The 21,233-nt window shown below is 35.4% G+C and overlaps 1 protein-coding gene across 1 annotated transcript in view; it reads right to left on the bottom strand.

Moving 5' to 3' along the window:
• The window catches only part of LOC150093076 (very long chain fatty acid elongase 7-like), a 124,439-nt gene that overhangs the window by 10,004 nt on the left and 93,202 nt on the right, over positions 1–21,233 (bottom strand). Inside the window, exon 4 of the mRNA XM_090414149.1 lies at positions 2,044–2,100. Coding sequence (XP_090270275.1) covers positions 2,044–2,100 — 57 coding nt within the window. The remainder of the gene's footprint in view (positions 1–2,043; positions 2,101–21,233) is intronic.

Consider the following 21,233-nt stretch of genomic DNA (forward strand, 5'->3'; position numbering starts at 1 on the left):
ATGCAGATAAGAACTGGAATAGCCACAAAACCCATCTACACAACAAACTCCGAGCAATAAGTGGCAAACTCTACAGGTTAAAATACATAGTTCCCACACGCCTAAAAACACTAATATACAAAGCACTATGCCAAAATATACTAAGATACGCTATAACAACGTATGATTTCTGTGCACCCTGCAAATTAAATAGATTAATGTCGCTACTGTACAAAATGATAAAACTGATCTTTTGGGAACAAAGAGAAAATAACGACATTATATACATTGCAATGTCAGAACACAAAATACTCACAGCAAAACATTTATGTCACTATGCAGTTTGCTAAAACATTATTTCCATGACAACTACAGGACAGTCAGAAATACATACCGTATAACAAGACCTCAGACAACTAATTATATCACATATAAATACAATAATCACTACGGAAAGGCCACGCGAAACTTCTACATCCCAGACATGATAAACAAATTACCTTTTGAATACAGAAACCTTACAAACTACAATAGCCTGAAAACAGCTCTAAGTACGTACATACTACGAACAAGAAACACGCACGGAAAATACCACGTTCAGGCTTCCAGTTCAGCGACGCTGTGTGTGTGTGTGTGTGTGTGTGTGTGTGTGTGTGTGTGTGTGTGTGTGTGTGTGTGTGTGTGTGTGTGTGTGTGTGTGTGTGTGTGTGTGTGTGTGTGTGTGTGTGTGTGTGTGTGTGTGTGTGTGTGTGTGTGTGTGTGTGTGTGTGTGTGTGTGTGTGTGTGTGTGTGTGTGTGTGTGTGTGTGTGTGTGTGTGTGTGTGTGTGTGTGTGTGTGTGTGTGTGTGTGTGTGTGTGTGTGTGTGTGTGTGTGTGTGTGTGCGTGTGCGTGTGTGCGCGCGCGCGAATTTCTCAATCATAGATTTCGTGGCTTCCTAACACAGCAAAAAAAAAACAAAAAAACCAATACATAATAACCAACTGGTGTCATCCTCAGATAAGCTTACATATAAGCTTCGAGGATGAAAGCAAAGAAATTAGTTCTCATCCAACATGTATCATATTTAACCAAATGCATGTAATGTACGTATCACATGTAAACCAATGTATTTAATGTATGTATTATATGTAAACAAATGTAAGTAATGTATCATATGTAATCAAATGTATGTAATTACTGTAACAAAAGTATGCAATATGGAGTGATTATATCCATTGATATTGTATATATAGAGTGTAAAATTGCAAAGAAACATCTGTAATAATCATCATTTTGAATATTATAATAATATACGTTGTAAACAGTTATTATTATTATTATTATTTAAAAAACTTTATGTACGAGAAAGTATTCGGTATGCATAATTGTGTTCATATAATGTATATAATTTATCTGAGAAATAATAACAATGTTAAAAAAAAGTATTATTATTATTATTATTATTATTATTATTATTATTATTATTATTATAAAGGTATTGACGGTAATCAACAACTGTTGAAGAAAACAAGGCGTCGTTATTGTTAACAATCAGCAACAGCAGCGGCTCAGTGAAGTAAGGTGAGTCATGAGATGTAATATATGCCTAAAGGATCTATGGTCTCACAGAAATTGAATAACATGTTTAAGAAACCTGCATTTTACATGTGCATATGCTGGCCTGAACAAGTTAAGAATATGACAATTGTCATATTCTTAACTTGTTCATTGCATGGAAGTACTGACAGAGTGAAGATTCTCTATCTTACCTACATATAAATATATCAGAAGCATTCGAAAATATTGGCTTATGCTACAAGCTTATCTAGAGAATAATATTGGTGCGATGTTATTGAAATATCAGTCCGAACGGAGAAAGAAGCTAACTGTAAATTGAAATATGCAGAAAACATTTGTATTGAAATAATCACAGTTCATCAATAACACATCAAATTTCACGTAATTTATAAGCTAGCAAACTTAAAGACTTTAATATTTCATAGGCTAAACCACGCGGAACTGAATATATATATATATATATATATAAAGAAAGGAGTGGTTAACAGGAAATATAAAGTACTTACCGTGTCAGAAAATTCCATTAACTTGGAGAACATAAAGAGCCATGCCAACTTATTGCCCTAAAAAAATAATAAAATAATTATTTTTTTATTGAAATAAAATATAGAAGAACTCATCATAAGAACCAGATTCGTATTGTGTCAGGTAGTGTTCGGACAATGATATTTTGGAAGAACGCCATCTCACAGAATGGGAATTCTATATCCACTAGTTCAGGGTGCCTTAAGTGTAAGTTGCATTTCATACCTCTTCGATGTTCCACGAACAGCATGAACAATTAGTGTGTCAGTTGAAAACAATATGCAGGCTGTTGGACACCCAGAATATTGTTGGACACTTTCAACAGAAAAATTAATTCTCGGAGAAAGGCTCGAACGAATAGTTGTGAATGTGGGAGTGATTATTTCAAGTCCTCTCTGAAAACTACAACCAATGTCTACCTACATCCTTTCTGTTTTTCTTTTTAACAGAGATCTCAGCATTTTAATCCTTTCTTGTTTTTATACGTCGAAAAACTGACGTTTTCTCCATATTTTGTATTTTCCATTCGGCTATTATTCATTTGAAGTTAAATATAAATATTTTTATTGACGTATTAATGATATACTGTCTGTTCTATATAAGAGCTAAGGATTCAACAAATTTTCGAAACTGGCAGACATAATGAAAAACACCATTTAACGAAATTGTTTCTTTTTAAATAATTCATCAAAGGATAAATGAGGCGAACTCCATTTTTTGAATTTAAACAATAATGTAAAAATCGGATTCACCCCTAACTCTTGATTAATGTATTCCAAATCTTCAACGACACTGATGAGTTCCATTGGTGTAGAAAATTGCAGAAAGTGCATGAAAGAAACAAGTAGGTAATTTATTAATATTTAATGTCATAGGCATATTCAGACCCACATATATAAAAAGTTCTATTTCAGTACAAAGATATAATTCTCTCTGATTATTTTACACAATATATGAAATATATAGTTATTACACTTACAATGAATGTCTCTTGTCCCATGGTATCAGTTGTTGAAAGGGAAGGATATCGGCAATGTGTGGAAAGCTTTGAAAATACAGCAATCCCTCGATTAGCGTGTCCCCAATTAGTGCGTTTTCGATTAGTTCGTCATTTTTTATACCTAAATTCGATTAGTGCGGCTCTAAAATTCGATATGCGCCTATATACATCTTCAAAATAAATATCACAGATTTTAAACATTTTCTATCTATACATTTTTATGGCTAACTAGTTTTTAAAAAAATCACTCACCGGAATGAAATAATTTAGTTACCGATTTAAAATATTTTACAAAGTAATTTTTAATAGCATACCACACTATTTCCATGCACACCACGTTCCAAATTAACGCCAAAAATTTTGCTGATCATATCTCGTGCCTGCTTTGCAACTGTCTTCGTTACTTTTTTATTGTCAAGTATTTTCCCAATCTTTCATCACGAGTAAAAGAACAAGTGAAACAGAAAAGGTGGAAGTGTGAAAAAGATTCGAAAAGTGATCTTGTTGAAAGAAAAACTTGAAATAATAAAGAAAAATGAACAAGGAGAGTTCAGAGCAAAGATAGGACAAGAACACAAAAATGAGTGAATCAACTAAAAAAGGAATTTTAAGCAAAGTTACTGAATACTAAAAGAGAAACATAAGACTGCTCCGAAAACAAAGTATTATAATGATTGAATTAGAGAAATTTCTTTCTAGATGAATCGAAGATTGTAACCGAAATCACATTCCGCTAAGCACTAACATTCTTAAATCAAAAGCATTAAGCTTCTTTGCACCCTTGAAAGAAAGGGCTATCAATAATGGAAAAGATGAATTCTATTCTAGTGCTGGTTGGTTTGAGCTTTTCAAAATGGGAAATAGCCTACATAATGTTTAATCACAGGCGAAGGTGCAAGCCGAGATAAAGAGGCGGCCGCAAATTATCCACGGATTTTTGAAGAAAATTGTGGAAGAAAATGGGGAGGGGGCTATTGTGTCCAACAAATATTTAATATCGATGAAACCGGCCTTTTTTCGAAGCAAATGTGTTCCAAGACTTTTCTGGCCAAATCAGAGAAATCTCAGCCTGATTAGAAAGTCGCAAAGTCGAATGAAATTACTGTAAGCAAAATGAGAGTCGTTTGGAAGTACATTCTTCCACAGTGTGCAAAAGAGTTTGAGTGATTCCGACCTGCTAATTGTAGATGTACAGCGAGAAACTCCTGAAGAATAGGAAGACACTTTAATCACTGACAAGCCCAAAGAGATTTCAAAGAAACAATTTGAAATCATTTTTCGTACAATCGAAGTTTTTAAGCAGCAATGCTTAGAGGCTGACCCTCATGAACAGAGAAGCAGTAAAATTTGCAGAAGAGGCAATAGGACCATACCATCGGTTGTATGAAACAAAAGAAACGGAATGCCTGCCAAACTGCGTTAGCTCAATTCTTTGTTAAGAAGCAGAATAATAAATTTATATTCAGAATGTGTTTTATTGTCTTTCAGCTTTATGGTCTTCCTTTAACTAGACCCTGAGATGTACCCTAATTCTTTTATTAAAAACATTTAAGGGCCAAAAAAGATTTGAGTAAAACGAATTAAACTTTTCCTCACAGGTTATTATACTCGATTAGTGTGTTTTCGATTAATGCGCCTGTTTTAAATAACGCATTAGGCGCATTAATCGAGGGATTGCTGTATGCATAAATGAGGTAGTATCTGAATGTGTCCCTAGAGTTCGAAGAGCAAAAAAAAAAGGATGGGAGTTAAATAGACGTGCAGTCTTATTAAGCATAAGAGCAATAAGAATATAATGTGGAAGGAATATCGCAAGGAGAACGGTGAGAGGAGTTTTGAAATATATAAATCGCAGACTAGAAAAGTTATGAGCATTATGGAATATTAAATCGGAGTAAATGAATGTAGAAGAATAACTTTAGTGAATGCAGATGGTACCCTAATAACAGAAACTGATGCAGTAGTTCAAAGAATGATTGCCAGTTCGCTATGATCTATCAATCAGGTGTACGTGGCAATAAGATCATATCGAATATCAGCATGAGAATGTGCCAAAGAAATGTTCAGCCGAATTGGTTTGGTCTTTGACATGTATGTATAACTGAAGTCGCAGCTCAGAATAGATGGAAAAAATGCATGCTAGTTCCATTGTACAAGGGTAATGGGTGGATACACTACGATGTTGAACTTTGTTAAGGCATTTAATAGGATATCCCATGAAAGCCTACTTCGTAAACTGGAGAAAACGGATAATTTGGATAACTGGGTCGCTGACGGATAGGTATCAGAAAGGAATATGGGAATGTAGATCGACAGATTTAAAGTGATCATTTGTGTACTCCTAAGATTAGTTCTCGAACGATTTTTTTCCATCATCAGCAAATAACTGAACATTTCCTGTCATGTGCTTCCCAATATTATTAATGTATAGATTGATCAACATAGGTTATTGATATGCGGCATTTACAGAGTGAATTGAATAGGATTCAAGTGTAGGAAAATGATAACGGCTGTCAATTCAATTTATGTGTAAAGTTGTGCGCCTTAGCGCAATTAGATTTCCAACGGCATATTGTACTCGTAGTGTAGAGTTGCGCTACTAGACACCGATGTGGATAGGGATCTTGGAGTCATGGTCTATTAGGAAATTGAAGTTCAAATATCGCATTGTAAAAATTGGAAATAAACTCAGAGAACAATTATGATGTTGATACGAACATTATAAACGAACATATAAGGAAAAGGAAGCCATTTTCCTCTTTACAAGGTCTTGATACGAGCATACCCGAAATACTGTGCACAGGTTTGGTCTCATCAGTTCAGAGGAGGAGAAGCTGTGGAAAGGGTGCGAAGAAGAGTAATAAGGTTGATATCGAGATTACGGAATGAAGATTACAAGGACAGATTAAGAGTACGTGGACTGTAGACGCTGGTATCCAGGAGAAAGAGAGATGATATGCAGAGATTCGGAACCCTGTAAGAGAGTGTTATAGGTTATCAACCGATGTGGAGAAAAACAAGAGGAATCTGTGGAAGTTATGTTTGAAGTAGTGGGTGCATTTGGTGTCAGTGAGTTTAAGAGAAAGCACAGCTGGTGGGTGAGCTACGGCTTCGCTCAATAAGTCCTTGACTTCCTAATAATCTTAAGTTTGTTTTCAGGCTAATATTTCACTGCACTAAAATCATTTCATCATAAAAGTAAAATGTTTATTTCAGATCTTTTCATTAGCAACTGGCATAAAGAAGTCTCCCGATAAGATACAGAGAACGCAAGGGAGAAACAGACGGAAATTCAATATGGCAGCGATATGCCACATTAAAAGTTACACTCTCCAGAAATATATAACTTTATATAGTATGAAACTTTAACGCTATATTAAATAATATGGTAAAATTGATTAACTGTTATAGGTATTGCGTCTAATTTTTAAATATTATTTTTAAAATGCTAATGTGATATATAAACTGAGTCTCATTAAGACAAAATATTATCTTTTAAAATAGTTCTTAGACCAAGTAATTTACTTACCCTTTCATGTCCACCAGGATGTTTTTGGCTAACTGAGGCGCAAAAGAATACCCTATATTCCAGTAATAATATAGATATACACTGTAGAAAAAAATAAAAAAGTATATATTGGATAATGCAGACAATCGAAATTAATAATTGGATTCATTTTTCCTTTGCATTTTAAGGCAATTTCACCCAGTTAGAAGCACGGTTGGAAGCACATGGTATAGTACCAACGATTGTATAATTCGCAAACGTATTAAAGGACAGAATTATTTGAAGAATTTTTTGAAGTCACCTGGTATTTAGTTAAGCAAGATGTTAGTTTCACTAGTTAGTAAAAACTCTATTACCAAAAGACGATATCTGCTGAACAAGAGAGCCATCGAATCTGAAGGTATCTATTATGTACCTTCGTAAAAATTACCTAAGTTATAAGCTCGTGTACGATGCAGTAAGCTATTTTCGACTGATGATGAGTTAGTTAGTCTAATACGTAAGTGGAGAGGATATATTATTCTACTAATAGACAAATTGGTCAGAAGGACAAACGTGTTTAACAGAAATAATATGCACTAGCCTCAACATAGCCTTAGTTGCTCTGGCATGAATGTAGAACAACCCAACGCAACCCCATGAAGAGCGAGATTCTAATCAATCAAACCTATTCGGTTTAAAACAACCAAAATATACAGGGTGGCCATAAATTAACTTTCCCTCTTTGGAGGTACCTGTAGCTAAAACTAATACACGGATTGAGACCATATTTTATATTGAGAGTTTCGAAGGCATGGGGAGATTAATTTCGAGAAAAAAAGATTTAGTACCAAAAGTCGCCGATAGGGGAAATTTTGGCTCTGGTAGCGCCGAAAGCAGTTAAATATTTGCGGTAAACGCAGGTAAAAAGGATTATGCAAATTTTACTGTGCGTACGTGAGAGACGCATATTGAGTCCTACTTTACCTTAATGTAATTATCCGCTTGTTTTTGGCTCCGACAGCGCCAAAATTTCCCCTACCTGCGATTTTTTGTACTATTTTTTTTTCGCTGAAATCATCTTCCCATGCCTTCAAAAGTCTCAATATAAAATTTGGTCTCATTCCGTTCATTGGTTTTAGCTACAGATGCCTCCAAAGAGGAAAAGTTATTTTATGGCCATCCTGTACATACCAAACTACAAAATCCATTAAAAACAAAATATTTATAGTCTTCATTTGTTTGTTTGTTTGTTTAATATATTAATAATATTAAATTATTTCACGTTACGGAAAGAGGGATGGTATTTTTTGGCCCTCCCAGTATATTAAACTCTCTGACTAAAGAGAGTTTAATATACAGTTTATAGTATAAAATAATATGAAAACTTACTTCCAGTGTCATTGCTGCATTCACGACAACCATGACAATGTTGTATATCACCATAGGGGACCGTAAATTGAACGGAACCGTGCGTTTCATTAGCGCAGGACCGACAACTTTGGAAACCAACACATAGCCGAGGGCGATGAGAAATATCGCATTTGAGTTGTTCATTAAGGGATAGGCCTTTATGCTCTCATCTAGAAAAAACAAAATCGCAATCTAATTAGATGTGCAAAATATAATGCTTTGTTTATAGAATACAAAACTAAATATGGGAATATGCGTCAATTTAAAACCATGTCCAAGCGCATGAAAGGAAAAAAATGTGTTAAAAAGCATTAACTTAAAAATTCATTGTATACTATGTTTAAATTTAGTCGTATTTCAAAAATTCTTAAAAACGTATTGGATTCGCTTTGTCAATCCAGTTTATCTTAAAACCAGCCTTAACCACATACTAGAACTTAAAGTTCTATTATGTGGCGGTAAGGTTTTAGAACCATGGCCTCTGATGGATATCATGGACAACATGTAGCCATTCCCAAGCCACCTTCCTCCTAACTGGAATACGGTATGCTTCCAGAAACATGGATTTCCAGTGTGACTATAAAACATACTTGACCTAGTTGTAGGCAATGCAATAAAGCCATGCAGTTTTGGCAATAAATGAAAAAAAAATGTCGCTTCAAAAATTACTTTGACAATAAAACTGCAGTTGTAACAGAAGGCGCCCTTGATTAAGCTGTCTCGAACGGATGAGAGTCAGTTTTTCATGTGAATTACTGTCCTTTCGTCTATCTACACTACGTTAATGAGCATGAAATCAAGCTGTTCTGTTTACATAAGTAGACGTTAAAGTGATTCAGATAATCGTAGTAATAATAATATACGGGTACCGCGGTCTGGCAATTCGTTAGTAGGGGTATATGTAAGTTTGGTTCACTTAAACCTTGGTATTCCAGGTCTACCTACTCACTGATGAGACCTCAATAAAGGTCGAAACCGGTCTGGGTAGTGACCTCTCCTCATAATGTAAAACAGTAATACATCTCCTAGGAACTGCGTTTTACATTAGGAGAAAATATTATTAAGGATAGTGATGGAGCGTGCTTCACCTTTGCAACGAGTTGCCCTAGTGTTGTACTACCCGGGTGATGACTTACGCTTGGACTCGCCGATAGTTCTTCGGCATGAAACTCTTAGATTTCGATCTCCGAGTTTCTTATCCGGCTTTAAAATAATGAGGATTACGCTACCGGAAAAATAGCCTCTTGGCTCTTGATTCAGAATATGTTTTTCTATTGTAAAAAGCTCCGCTGATTTCGCAAGAAACTTATGATGTCTGCAACAGTTACGTTATACAACGAACTCTATGTAAATAAATAAATAAATAAAAATCAGAAGAGTATAATAAAGTTTGTAACACAACATGCATAGATAATGGATAATCTTGGAGCCATTGTCCAATTCTGTGTGTTCTGGAGGTGAGCGAGTAACAGCATTATGATGATACTTAGATAGTATGAGCAGCGACATCTAGTAACAAATCCATTACAGTGTATTCCAAGTGTCACTACGACTCCCGGAGACTATTACACGTGTAAGAAGGCAAACCTTCCAGAGCCACATATGTGATTTTAGTCCAACTACCAAAATTTCCACTTCCAGTAAGCACTGCCACACCCACATTTCCCATAACAGAATCTGAGATTTTTTCAGATTTTCAAACGCTGCACGAGATGTTAAAGTGCGTAGCAGAATAGAGAAAACCTTAAAGACTCTCTGAGCACTTCTATTTCCTCAAACAGTGACTGTTGAATGTTCACCTAGGTACGTCAGACCACAACCTCGTGTATACTTCTCCTCAAAATGGAGCAACAGGCCAAGAGCAACATTTATCTTGATGTCATATGGCATTATAAAATTACTAATTAGTTTACCTTTCGCCAATTGTCTGCCTATATATTAAACCTAGGAATAATTGCACACAAATTATGAGCACTTTCACAATAGTTTAAAAAAAAGGCCAAAATCAACAAACTTACATAATCTTCAAGTATCGATGTAAACTTTCGGATAAACCTAATGGCTACAACTGTCGACCAACCCGGTCTTTTTGCATTTTGAAGGAATTATGTGGAGCGTCCACGGGACTCTGTTTCTTTCAGTTACTCTGTTCTTTTCAATTCGTACTGGCTGCACATCCAAATCTACCGTTTAGCTGATGATAGTGTTTGTTCCCAAGTTACAATTTTTTTTTGTTCAAGAATGTAGCTGTTTGCATAAAAATGGCACTTTTTTTATGCAAACATGAAAATGAAATGAAAATGAAAATTCCTAAAAAACTTTTTTAAACGTGGTTTGTGATTCCGCTCAAAGAAATATTCGATTCACTCATTATATGACATATTTTGCTGAAACACAAATAAGTTATATTTTATAATTTATAAAAATATGCTTAAAATTTAAGCTAGCCTTACCTGGGTTTTTGAAGATTGAATCCAATATAAACATCAAATTCCTGGACTCCATATTTTCTAAATAAAAAAACGGAAAATTGTGACTAATTAAAAAACTAAGGTGCCTTAAATTTAGATTTTTATGCAACTTTCGCCCACGAAAGTTGTAAATCTAAAGTATTGTGGGTAGTCTGCGGATTGTTCTTATTTTTTTTATTTGATTCATTTCGTTTATATTTAACATTAACAGTTTTAATTTCATTTCGTTTTAGTGAAGTATTATCAAACTGGACAGATCGAATGTGGATTTTTATCTCCTTTTCTAGTGCGTAGAATTATGTTCATTCAGGACACTTTTCTTTCTTTCTTTCTTTTTCATTTTTAAATCAAAATAAGGTTTCGTAATTTCTTTAAATTCGAGTTTTTTTTAAATAATTTATATATAGGTGTTGATCAAGAACTTTCTTTAAAAACATCAAATTTATAACAGGAGATGATTGTCGAGACAATAAATCTCTCTCTCTCTCTCTCTCTCTCTCTCTCTCTCTCTCTCTCTCTCTCTCTTTCTGTTTCTGTCTCTGTCTATCTTTCTGTCTCTCTACAACAACAAAAAATACCATACCAAACGAATAGTTTAATAATGACAGACAATTTATATAAGGTACGAGGGACGTCCAGAAAGTAAGTTCCGATGGGCTGTCAGAGAGACAAAAATACACTTACAAAAAAAAAAAAAAAAAAAAAAACCTCTATTGGAAATTAAAGTAGACATCTTTCACTACTTTTCTACATAATTTCCGCCATTGTTCAGGCACTTATCATAACGGGGAACCAGAAGTTGTATACCTTCGTTGTAGAAGATTACAGCCTGTGACGCAAACCACGTATTGACTGCTTCTTTGACCTCGTCGTCGTCTGGAAACCACCGGCCATCAAGGAAAGATTTCAGATGTTTGAAAAGGTGAAAGTCGCTTGGCGCGAGGTTAGGACTATATGGGGGGATGATGGAACGAGTGATTCCCACTGAATCACTCATTGTGTGTTCTCCTCAATAATTTGCCGATGATTTTCAGCTGCTTTAACGTTCCTCGCATTCAAGAAACAGATAACTGACCTAATTTCACATGCGGCGGGCGATTCGATTTTCTTAGACATTATAGAACACACACCAAGAAGCGTACGCACTGTGAGAATGTCTGAAAACGGCAACAACGCCTTGCTAAGGAATCAACAAACTCAGCACGCATGCGCACCATTGCGATTGCAGCGCTGTAGAGGAAATATTTAAAAACGGAACTTACTTTCTGGACGTCCCTCGTATATTAATGAAATCTTTTTGGCAATGCAAATTTAATTATACACAAAGGGCTCGTCTATACCACTGTGCCACGGAGACTCCCTGCATTTAGAATAGTCACTCCATTAACATTCATTTAGTTTTCTTTCAAGGATTTCCATGTTGTGAAAAGCATTTTTTCTTTGGTTTTAGTACTAATTTCTTTCTGTTTGTGATGTTCTTATTTCAAGGTAATGTAGTTTATTTATCACTTCTTTTCCGTCGACACTTTTCTATGTCACTCAGCAGAGAATACCGTTCTCTATCCTTAGAATTTCTTTCCGATTTCTTTTTAAATATACTATGACAAAATTATTCAGAGGCCCTCAACAATAATGACTCTGCTATTAGTTATTTCTTTTCATTAATCAAGGTTAATCGAGTAAGTGTTGTAAACCATTTTTACTGTAGTTGTGCTGTATAAGTCTCCATCTTATTGCCATGGTAACGAAAAGTCAGTGTCAAATTAGACTCAATGACGTATTATTGACTATATATTGTAATCCATAAATTCACTTATTACCTTGTATGTATTATAATGCTCGACTGCGATAGACCATTATACTACATCATTATAATATTTTAATAAATACTTTATTTACGTCATAGACGCTTTCAAAATGAAGGTGATAAGCCCTATGGGAGTATCCGTAAATGCAATGAGCGTTCTTCCATAAAACATTTAAATCAGATGGAGATAAATTTGAAGTTCCATTGGTGATTGAAGAAGCTATGCTTTAGTTAATTAAATAAATGTTGTTTCATTGGAAGAACTCTTGTTATCGCCAATAACATCTTATTAGCAAAGGTGATAAATACTGCATTTTTTTCTGGAATAATGCAGGATTTGCTTAATTAGTCACATACAGTGGTGAGCTATGGAAATTTTAACAAAAGGCTCGCATCGTTGAGCAAAAAAAAAAAAAACTTTTATTAATACAGCTTGTGTACAAATTCCAATAAAAAAGTATGAGATGCCAATCAACCTCTAAAGGCTATCATTTTCAAACAAATATTTCATGATCTAAATATGAAATATTTGCACACAGTCAACTGTATTAATTTATCTTACGTAAGGAAAACATTATTTAACTATCAAAATATAATAAGAATGAAATCGTTTATAAAACATTTTATTGGCTACTGGTTTTACCATACGATTGGCTACCAGAACGGTGAAGGGTAAAGATAGCGCGCATGCGCTTATTTTATTTTCAAACTTGGGCGCATTCGTTATAGAGGAGGTGTAACAATAATTCCAAATAATCTATACACTGCTGAATAGACTAATTTTTGTTAGGGTACCATATGGGTTTGTCGCTTTATGTCTCAAAAAAAAAAAATATTTTTTTTCGAAAAAATAATAAAGTAAACAAAATTGAGAAAAATTTAACAAAGGGCTCGTGCGAGCCCCCGCGAGCCCCTTATAGCTCACCACTAGTCACATATATTTTAATACTACATGATTCAAGCTATTTGCATTTATTCAAAGGTATTATGGAAAACATCCATTATGTAGCTGATCGTAGCTTGGAGGTTAGGTGGCGCTCTTTTAATGTAGCAGTTTAATTTAATAGATGATTTTAATATGGAAATCTGAAGCAATATGAACTAATATGTTGACTGGAGACTATTTTCTCAATTCAGCTTAATTGGTATATCTACAATATTAGTTATAGTAGTTAGCAAGTATTCATGTTTGGGATTATCATAAAATTGTTTACTTATTATTTGATTATATTAATTAAAATTACCTCAAATGCAAAAAAGGAAGGCTTATTATTTACATGACTGGCTTTACTTTTGATGTTTTCCTCTCTCCTGGATAATACGCACATCCAGATGGGCACTCATCCACATCTTATCTGAAACTGCTAGAATCACTAGATGATCTTTTGATTTCTGTACCCCAAGGTCTTGATCGGACTATTTTTTCAGTCTCCTGATTCAAAAATAGTCACTGAATGAATCAATGCGCCAATTGTCATTGGTGTAGAACTTCATTTCTGATTCCAAATTAAATTCTAGTCTCTTATCTAAATCACTGGCTTGGTAATGTGTGTGTTATGGGTAGATAAAAATTAATCAAGAATATAGTAATTGGTTTTAATGGAAATCTCCGTCTTCCTTTTTTCATTTTAATAAAGGTTTGAAAGTGTTGAATGCAATTTAGAACTGAATTTCAAAATTTCAAATACTTTTGAATATAACTGATTCAAATAGTATACCACGGGATATTTGCATTATGACCAAACTGCGTCAAGCTTTCTGATCCCTTGCTAAACTTACTTCTAGGCGTTTGTCATTCCGATAATGCTATTCCATCGCTGCCGACAAACATTCTATTCTTTATGACCTGATGATTTCTTCTTACCATTTCGAAACTATCAATAGTACCTTTATGTAACATTATAATAAATGATTTGGTTTAAATTACATACTTACCTGATTCTGATATTTTTTCCAATTCTTCTGATTTTACTTCAGAAATGTTCTGATTCTACTTCAGAAATGTTCTGATTCTATCTTTATACTCTCTTGTTCTACGGTTATCTGGATTCCGGAATGAACATTACTGCTTCTACAATCTATAAGTTAGAATGGTGATAAATATTTGTCTTCAAATTGTCATTCTATTCAGTTCGTTTTAAAGTTGAAGTAAAAGTTAATTTCTTTGCTGACTGGAAAGCTCTCTGCTAATATAGTATCTCCAGTATGCATCCTACAATGTCAATCAACAGAGATCATTCTGTTTATGTCACCTACCATTGGACAAATCCTATAAAAGTGTTCGCGCGCGCGTGTGTGTGTGTGTGTGTGTGTGTGTGTGTTTGTGTGTGTGTGTGTGTGTGCACATCAGTTTCTACTTCTTGCCTCTTCTTTAATTATTTCCACGGTTATTCATCAGTGTCCTTTGAAATAACCTCCTTCTTATGTGATTACTGAAGAGTAATCACATAAGAAGAATGTGATTACTAACACGCTACAGGATGATTACTTCTCATTTAATGATAACTTCGCATGCCATTAAATATTGTAAGTGACGAAATCTATAATGATACTTACTCCTTAAATGTGAAGGTAATGGCTAATAATCTTCATCTCTTCATTTCGTATACTTAATTTATGTCGCGTAGAATTTTTAATGCTAACTATTACGTTTTCTATGCTTGCATATGTGGCAAATGCATATGTTCCAGCAGATTAAAAATAAATCAAAATCATCCGATTATCAAGACATATTCAAGTGTTATAGGATTTCCTTGATCAAATAAAATTCTATATCAAATGAAATTGTGTAATCAAGAACATACTTGCTACAAGTATGTTCTTGATTTTACAAGTGGAAGGCAGTTATTGACACGAGTTCAGTTGCTAAGTACTCACTCATACCATCTTTTATCATCTTTATTATTCTTGCGTTGCAAATAAGATTACAGGAGGGCGTATTGCTCTGTTAAGTTCACCTTCACGTTAAGTTCACCTTCACGTTAAGTTCACCTTCACCTTCTCATTAGCTATGTTCATCACGTCCAATTGATGGACGTGGTGAACGTAGATAATGAGATCATAAAAATGTTCCTGAGTTCCTCTAAACCCTGCAATTCTGAAGGCTTCCTTTGGACCGAAAAAAAAAAAAAAAAACACGAATGCTTTTTTCTGGTCACTTGCCAAGTTTCTTCTGCTATCGATAATCAAACCTGCTACAAGATTCCTTCTTTTAATAGAAAATGACATGCGAACAACGCTATCTCAAGGAATCAAAATAGTCAATTAAATTGCAACGAATACGCGCTATAAATACTATTGGATTTCTGCCAAATGAAGAAATCGCTGTCAAATTAAAGAATTAGTGGGGAAATTAAGAAAACAAAATAACAGAAACTGATCATCGTAAAATGATACAAATGAAAACAAATAAACCAAAAATTAAGTTTATTTTAGCTCTAATTATACCTTTTACCATAAAATATAACTTCTGTTGAATTTTCAAAATTCAGTGATTTTTGTTATTTTCAGTATCATCATTATATATTAGCAGAAATGTTTCTTTTGTGTGTAAATTAGTAATTATTGGAGGCTTCCTCCTCAGTCTCCAAAAGTTAAATTGAACTAAAACTCTCTCTCCAAAGCCCTACAGGTAATAAAATGCGTCAGTGAATTTTATTTCAAAAAAGGATATTTCTGCTCTCCAGAAGTAAAGTTTGCATCCACTGCGCGAGTTCCTCCCCGAGGAAAGCCGTTTTCAGTTCGATTCTAGTCTCTAATTAGAGGAACTTTTTCTGATCCTTTCTTCAATCACTTCCGGAGTTAGTCGATCTTGGGAACGAGCGATTCGGTTTTTTTTCACAAGTAAACACGAGTGTTTCGTCCCATAAAGTCCAGAAAATCGACCTTAGCACTCACAATATTTCAGATAAATATGTTGTGTTAGGATTAGGGATCACGAGATGGCGGCACTTGACTCCTCGAATTTCACCGAATTCCGTTTATAATGAGTAATATAGTCATTGGCACGTTATCTTTGAATAGCTACCCGTGGAGATTGAATTGCCCCTTCCCACCCCCTTAGGCTCCAATGTTATATAGGATTAAAACAGCCTCGTCTATTTCCTATGAAGAATAAAAGGCGTTAGTGGATCTTCTTTTATTTTTCTAATAACAGAAATAATCCTACTCTAATCAACGTATCCAATTTATTAATTAATTAGATATATAAATATGTAAATATAATTAAGTAATTAATTCAAAGTGCTGTTTTGGTTGATCATCTTAGTCAAAATTTTCTTCCTCCCTGTTACTAGTTGGTGAAATGATTTCTGTTGGATCTTATTAATTACTGTGTCTCTCCTTTCGAATCTATTTTTTTCATTTAAATTCTACCTAAAAAACGTTATTTACAAAATACTAAATCGCACATCTACAGCTTTCACTGTTGCCCTATCGATGTTAATAATTTCGAGAACCTGGATCTCAATATTAGTTACCCGAAGTCGTGATAAACGGCAGGGTATATTGTTCTTTCAGAATTTTGATTTCTTATTTCCCAAATCACGTAAATTGTACAGAGGATACGAGCAATTTAATAACATATCCCGAAGCGTTCCATCTAACATCGCGAAATCTTATAATTAACCAAGTAGATTGGATGGTGAAAGACTGGTTTAGCACCAGGGAAGTTCTAAAAGTATTCATTTTTATGCTCATAAATGGCAAATCGAATACTCGTTGTAGGGAGAATCGCACTTTCATTACAATCGCTTTATAATTATTGCGAGAGAAGATAATATGTGATTAATGTTGACTTTCGTTAGTATTTATGTCGTTTCGATTTCATGCGTTTTTCTTATATCTTACACCTTCTAATTAATTAACATTGAAGGAAAATACATAATAGTAGAAGTGAATATACAAGGACAGAATAATAAGGATGATAAAGATAAGAATTATAACAATATTGTGAATTCCCTAGCAATCGACCTTCTATAACACAGAACCTGCAAAACATAAAAAGAACCAAAATGATATGTAACAGCATTTACTATTAACATTACGCATGAAATTTTCGTTGTACATTAGTAATGGGTTATGAAGGTAATCAAAGAGAAACGTTTATCTAATGATACATATATAAAGTTGTGTAAACTCTTTTTTACACCACTTTATATTTCTAATAATCAGAATGACGGTTTGATGCCTGCCTGATAATCAATCAATCAACGACAACCATTAGTTCAACGGCCATAGGTGTCTGATGCCATCTTGATACGATTCTTTCACTGCATTCTATTTTGCGCAAGATGACTCAGTTTGTGTACAGAGTTTCCGCACCATTTGACAATATCATCGCCCCATTCTCTGTTTGGTCTTCCTCTTTTGTTCTTTCCTTCAATCATTCCAAACAGCAACGTTTTTAATTTTCTCTCATCGTTCGTTCTACATATATGGCCAAATAGACGTAGTTTCGTTTTGATTATTTTCTGTATCAGATTTTCTTTTGGTTGTATTCGTCAATAGATTTCTTCATTTTTTAATTTCTGGATCCAGCTTATCCTCAAGATCTTTCTATAGCACTTCCTCTCGAATGCTAATATCCTCTTCTTTTCAGATTCTCTCAGGAGTACCCAGGCATCCTCTTCCATGTTTTGTCCATGGCTTTTAAGATAGCTGTTACTCTGGCTATTTTAATTTTAACCTCTTTTTTGGGTTCAATTCATGCATCATGTGGCATCCAAGATATGTGAAGTGTTCCACATTTCCCAGTTTAAATCCTTCAATTGTAATTTTGTTTGGTAACTCCTGCTCTCAGATTTTTTCAAAGTTGACATTCAGTCCATAACGTTTTCCTTCTGTGTATACTGTTTGCAATGTCTGTTTACAGCCTTGCTACATCTTCTTCAATCAGGACGATGTCATCTGCAAAGAAGAGGTAGTTTATTCTCAGTCCATCTATTGAAATGCCTCCACCTTCTTCTTTGATCTTATCTAGTGTCCTTCTCAGATGTGTGATGAAGATGATTGGTGATATTGGTACCCTTGTCTTGTTCCTTCACTGGTGGCAAACTAATTTCCAGTCACACCTCCTATCCTGACTGTTGCTTGTGCTTGGTTGTTTATATCTTTCAACAGGCGGATCAATTTATTGTCCACACCATAGGATTCCAAGACAGCGCATGTTATATTTTGGTCAATATTATCAAATACGTTTTGGAAGTCCACGAAACAGCAATATATCTTTTTGTTCTTTCTTCTAGCTTTCTCTGCTATTAGTCTTAGTGCTAGTATTTGTTGCACTGTACTTCGATCTTTTCGAAATTCGGTTTGCTCATTAGGAAGATATACTTCCATATGATCCTTCAGACGTTCTGTAAGTATTTTCATCAGCACTTTGCCAACACATTAGTGCAATAGTTCTGTAATTAGTGCATTCTGCAAATTCTGCAAAATAACCAATAAACGGAAAACAGATGCTAAGAGGATACTTAAGTACCCACAGTCCTTCATATCAGTTATTTTTACAATTAAAAAAACAGCCACGTGAAAGCGCCCACTATGCTTACTGTGCGAAGTAAAGATGGCGCAACAAAGCCCAACAACGAAAGATTACTTCGAGTCCGGTCAGCGTAGCGTAGTCGATAGCCAACAAATCGAAAGACAACACGAACTTTGGATTCTCAACTGCGAAATGCCGCAGTAGCGAATTCAAAGTTACCGAAAGGAAAAAAGGTATATCGTGCGTTTTCTGTTGCAACTGGCTACATACTTCCTGTGCAAAAATAGATGAATCGGCGCTCAATCTTTTTACCATGAACCAGCCTTTTTTCTCTTCGATGTGCCTTCCTCCTGTTAAACAGCTGCTGAATCTAGGCAAACGAGTTGAAAATCTCGAACAACACCTTAACAACACGATCGATACTTTCTCGTCCAAAATCCGAAAGTTGGAAACAAAGCTCGAGATACTCGACGACCAGCGGTCGATCGCAAATGCATCTGTACCCGCTAAAGAACTACGAGATTTAATCGCATCAATGGTACACGTCTCGCTCGAGTCCGAAAACTGAAAACTCAACGCCGTTATTCTGAACTTTCCCGAGGAAAACGGTAAGTCTTTAAAAGACGTTAGCAAACTAGCAGGTGAATGCAACTTCGATCCCAGGAATATCATCAAATGTCGTCGTTTCGGTACCATAAACAAAAGAAAGGACAGAACGAACTTTCCACGTCTCGTGAAAGTGATCTACTAACACCGACAAACACATCCAAATTAATAACGGCGATAAATAGCAAGTTAAAGGAGAGTTGTCCCCAATCGCGTATACATGCTCAACCTGATGTAACCTTTGCACAAAGGGAACAAAAACACCAACTCCGAAGACAGCTAGAAGAAAAACGCCAAAATAGAGACAACAGCTGAACTATAGACTACAAACAAACCAAACTAGTGCAAAAACCAAGTGATGCCACAAATAGCCACCAAGAAGACTAGTATGCAGGCACTGCATAGGAAACGTGCAAGACCTTTGCGGTCAAAGCCATGCCCGACAGACTCTTGCATATCCATTACACCAACATCTCTGGTCTCAACTCCAACCTCAGTAGCGCCCACTATCATCTGCAGTCAACCAAACGCCACCTATTCTTCTTAACAGAAACTCAAATTTCACTTTCTCCCAGTACTATCCATCTCAACCATCCAACTTATACACCATTTAACTCATTTTGATCCAAGGGTGGTGTGTGCATATATCTGCTCTGACATACCCTGCCAGAAAGCACCTAACCTATAATCGCCCAACTTTGACCTTCTTTGTTAAAAATATCCCTCCCCCACTCAGTCAAATTCATCTGCAGACTACACCGCTCTACTAATACCACCAACCACTCCGAGCTCTTTAATTTCCTCTCCTCAAAAGTTGATTTTCTCCAGTCCCACTCTCCCAATAGTGAAATCATTTTCCTAGGTGATTTTAATGCCCATAAAATCATTTTCCTAGGTGATTTTAATGCCCAGTTGTACTGCTCCTGCAGGCAGAGGCTGAAATATTTACCATCACCAACGACTTTATACAAATTGTTCACAAGCCGACCAGAATACCAGATAACCCAAATCACTCTCCAAATACCCTAGATCTCTTCCTTACCAATGACCCTTCCAAATATACAGTGAATGTAGTAAGCCCCCTGGGTAATTCTGACCACAATTTAGTGCTCATCTCCTGCCCCATGCAACAACGCTTGCACAGTCACACCTGCCCAAGAGTAGTTTGGCATTATAACAGTGCCAAATGGGACAGCCTCCCTGAGTACTATGCTTCATTCCCATGGTTGGACTATTGTTTGCAGTCTTCCAATCCAAATATATGCACCTAACATATCACCGAAGTAATCCTCACTGGCATGAAAACATATATTCCTCACATTTCTCTGAACTGCCGTCCCCTATCCAAACTTCCAAAATATGTACCAAGGCTGTGCAATTGAAAAATCAGGCATACCACAACTGGCTTAAATTAAGAACTCCAACCTCCTTCAGTACCTATACCGAAGCCCAAAACAGATGCAAAAAAATTATCAATGATTCCAAAACAGAGTTTGAACTAGCAAAAAGCAGGAAACTTGCAGCCTGTCCTAGCAGTAGCCATGCCTTTTGGTCTCTTGCCAAAGCAATTGGTCGCAACTTTTTCCCTACACTACTTCAAACCCTATCATACCCAGATGGCTCAATTGCAACATCACCAACAGAAAAAGCTAATCTCCTGGGTTCACACTTTGTCTCCGATGCATGCATAACTGACAATGGCAAATGACCCCCAGTCATTCCAACTGCCCAACATAAAATGCTGCCTGTATCCTTTTGCCAGAAAGAGATCATAAGCATGTTGTCAAAATTAGACACAAAAACGTCTCCTGGCCCTGACGGCATTCCTCCAATTATCCTGAATGTCTGTGCAGCAGAATTGACTCCTATTCCATGCCATCTGTACACACTCTCTTACTCCACT

This window comes from Typopeltis vanoorti, chromosome 24 (genome assembly GCF_054136105.1).
Source record: "Typopeltis vanoorti isolate ZY-2024b chromosome 24, IOZ_Tvanoo_1.0, whole genome shotgun sequence".
Lineage (NCBI taxonomy): Eukaryota > Metazoa > Arthropoda > Arachnida > Uropygi > Thelyphonidae > Typopeltis > Typopeltis vanoorti.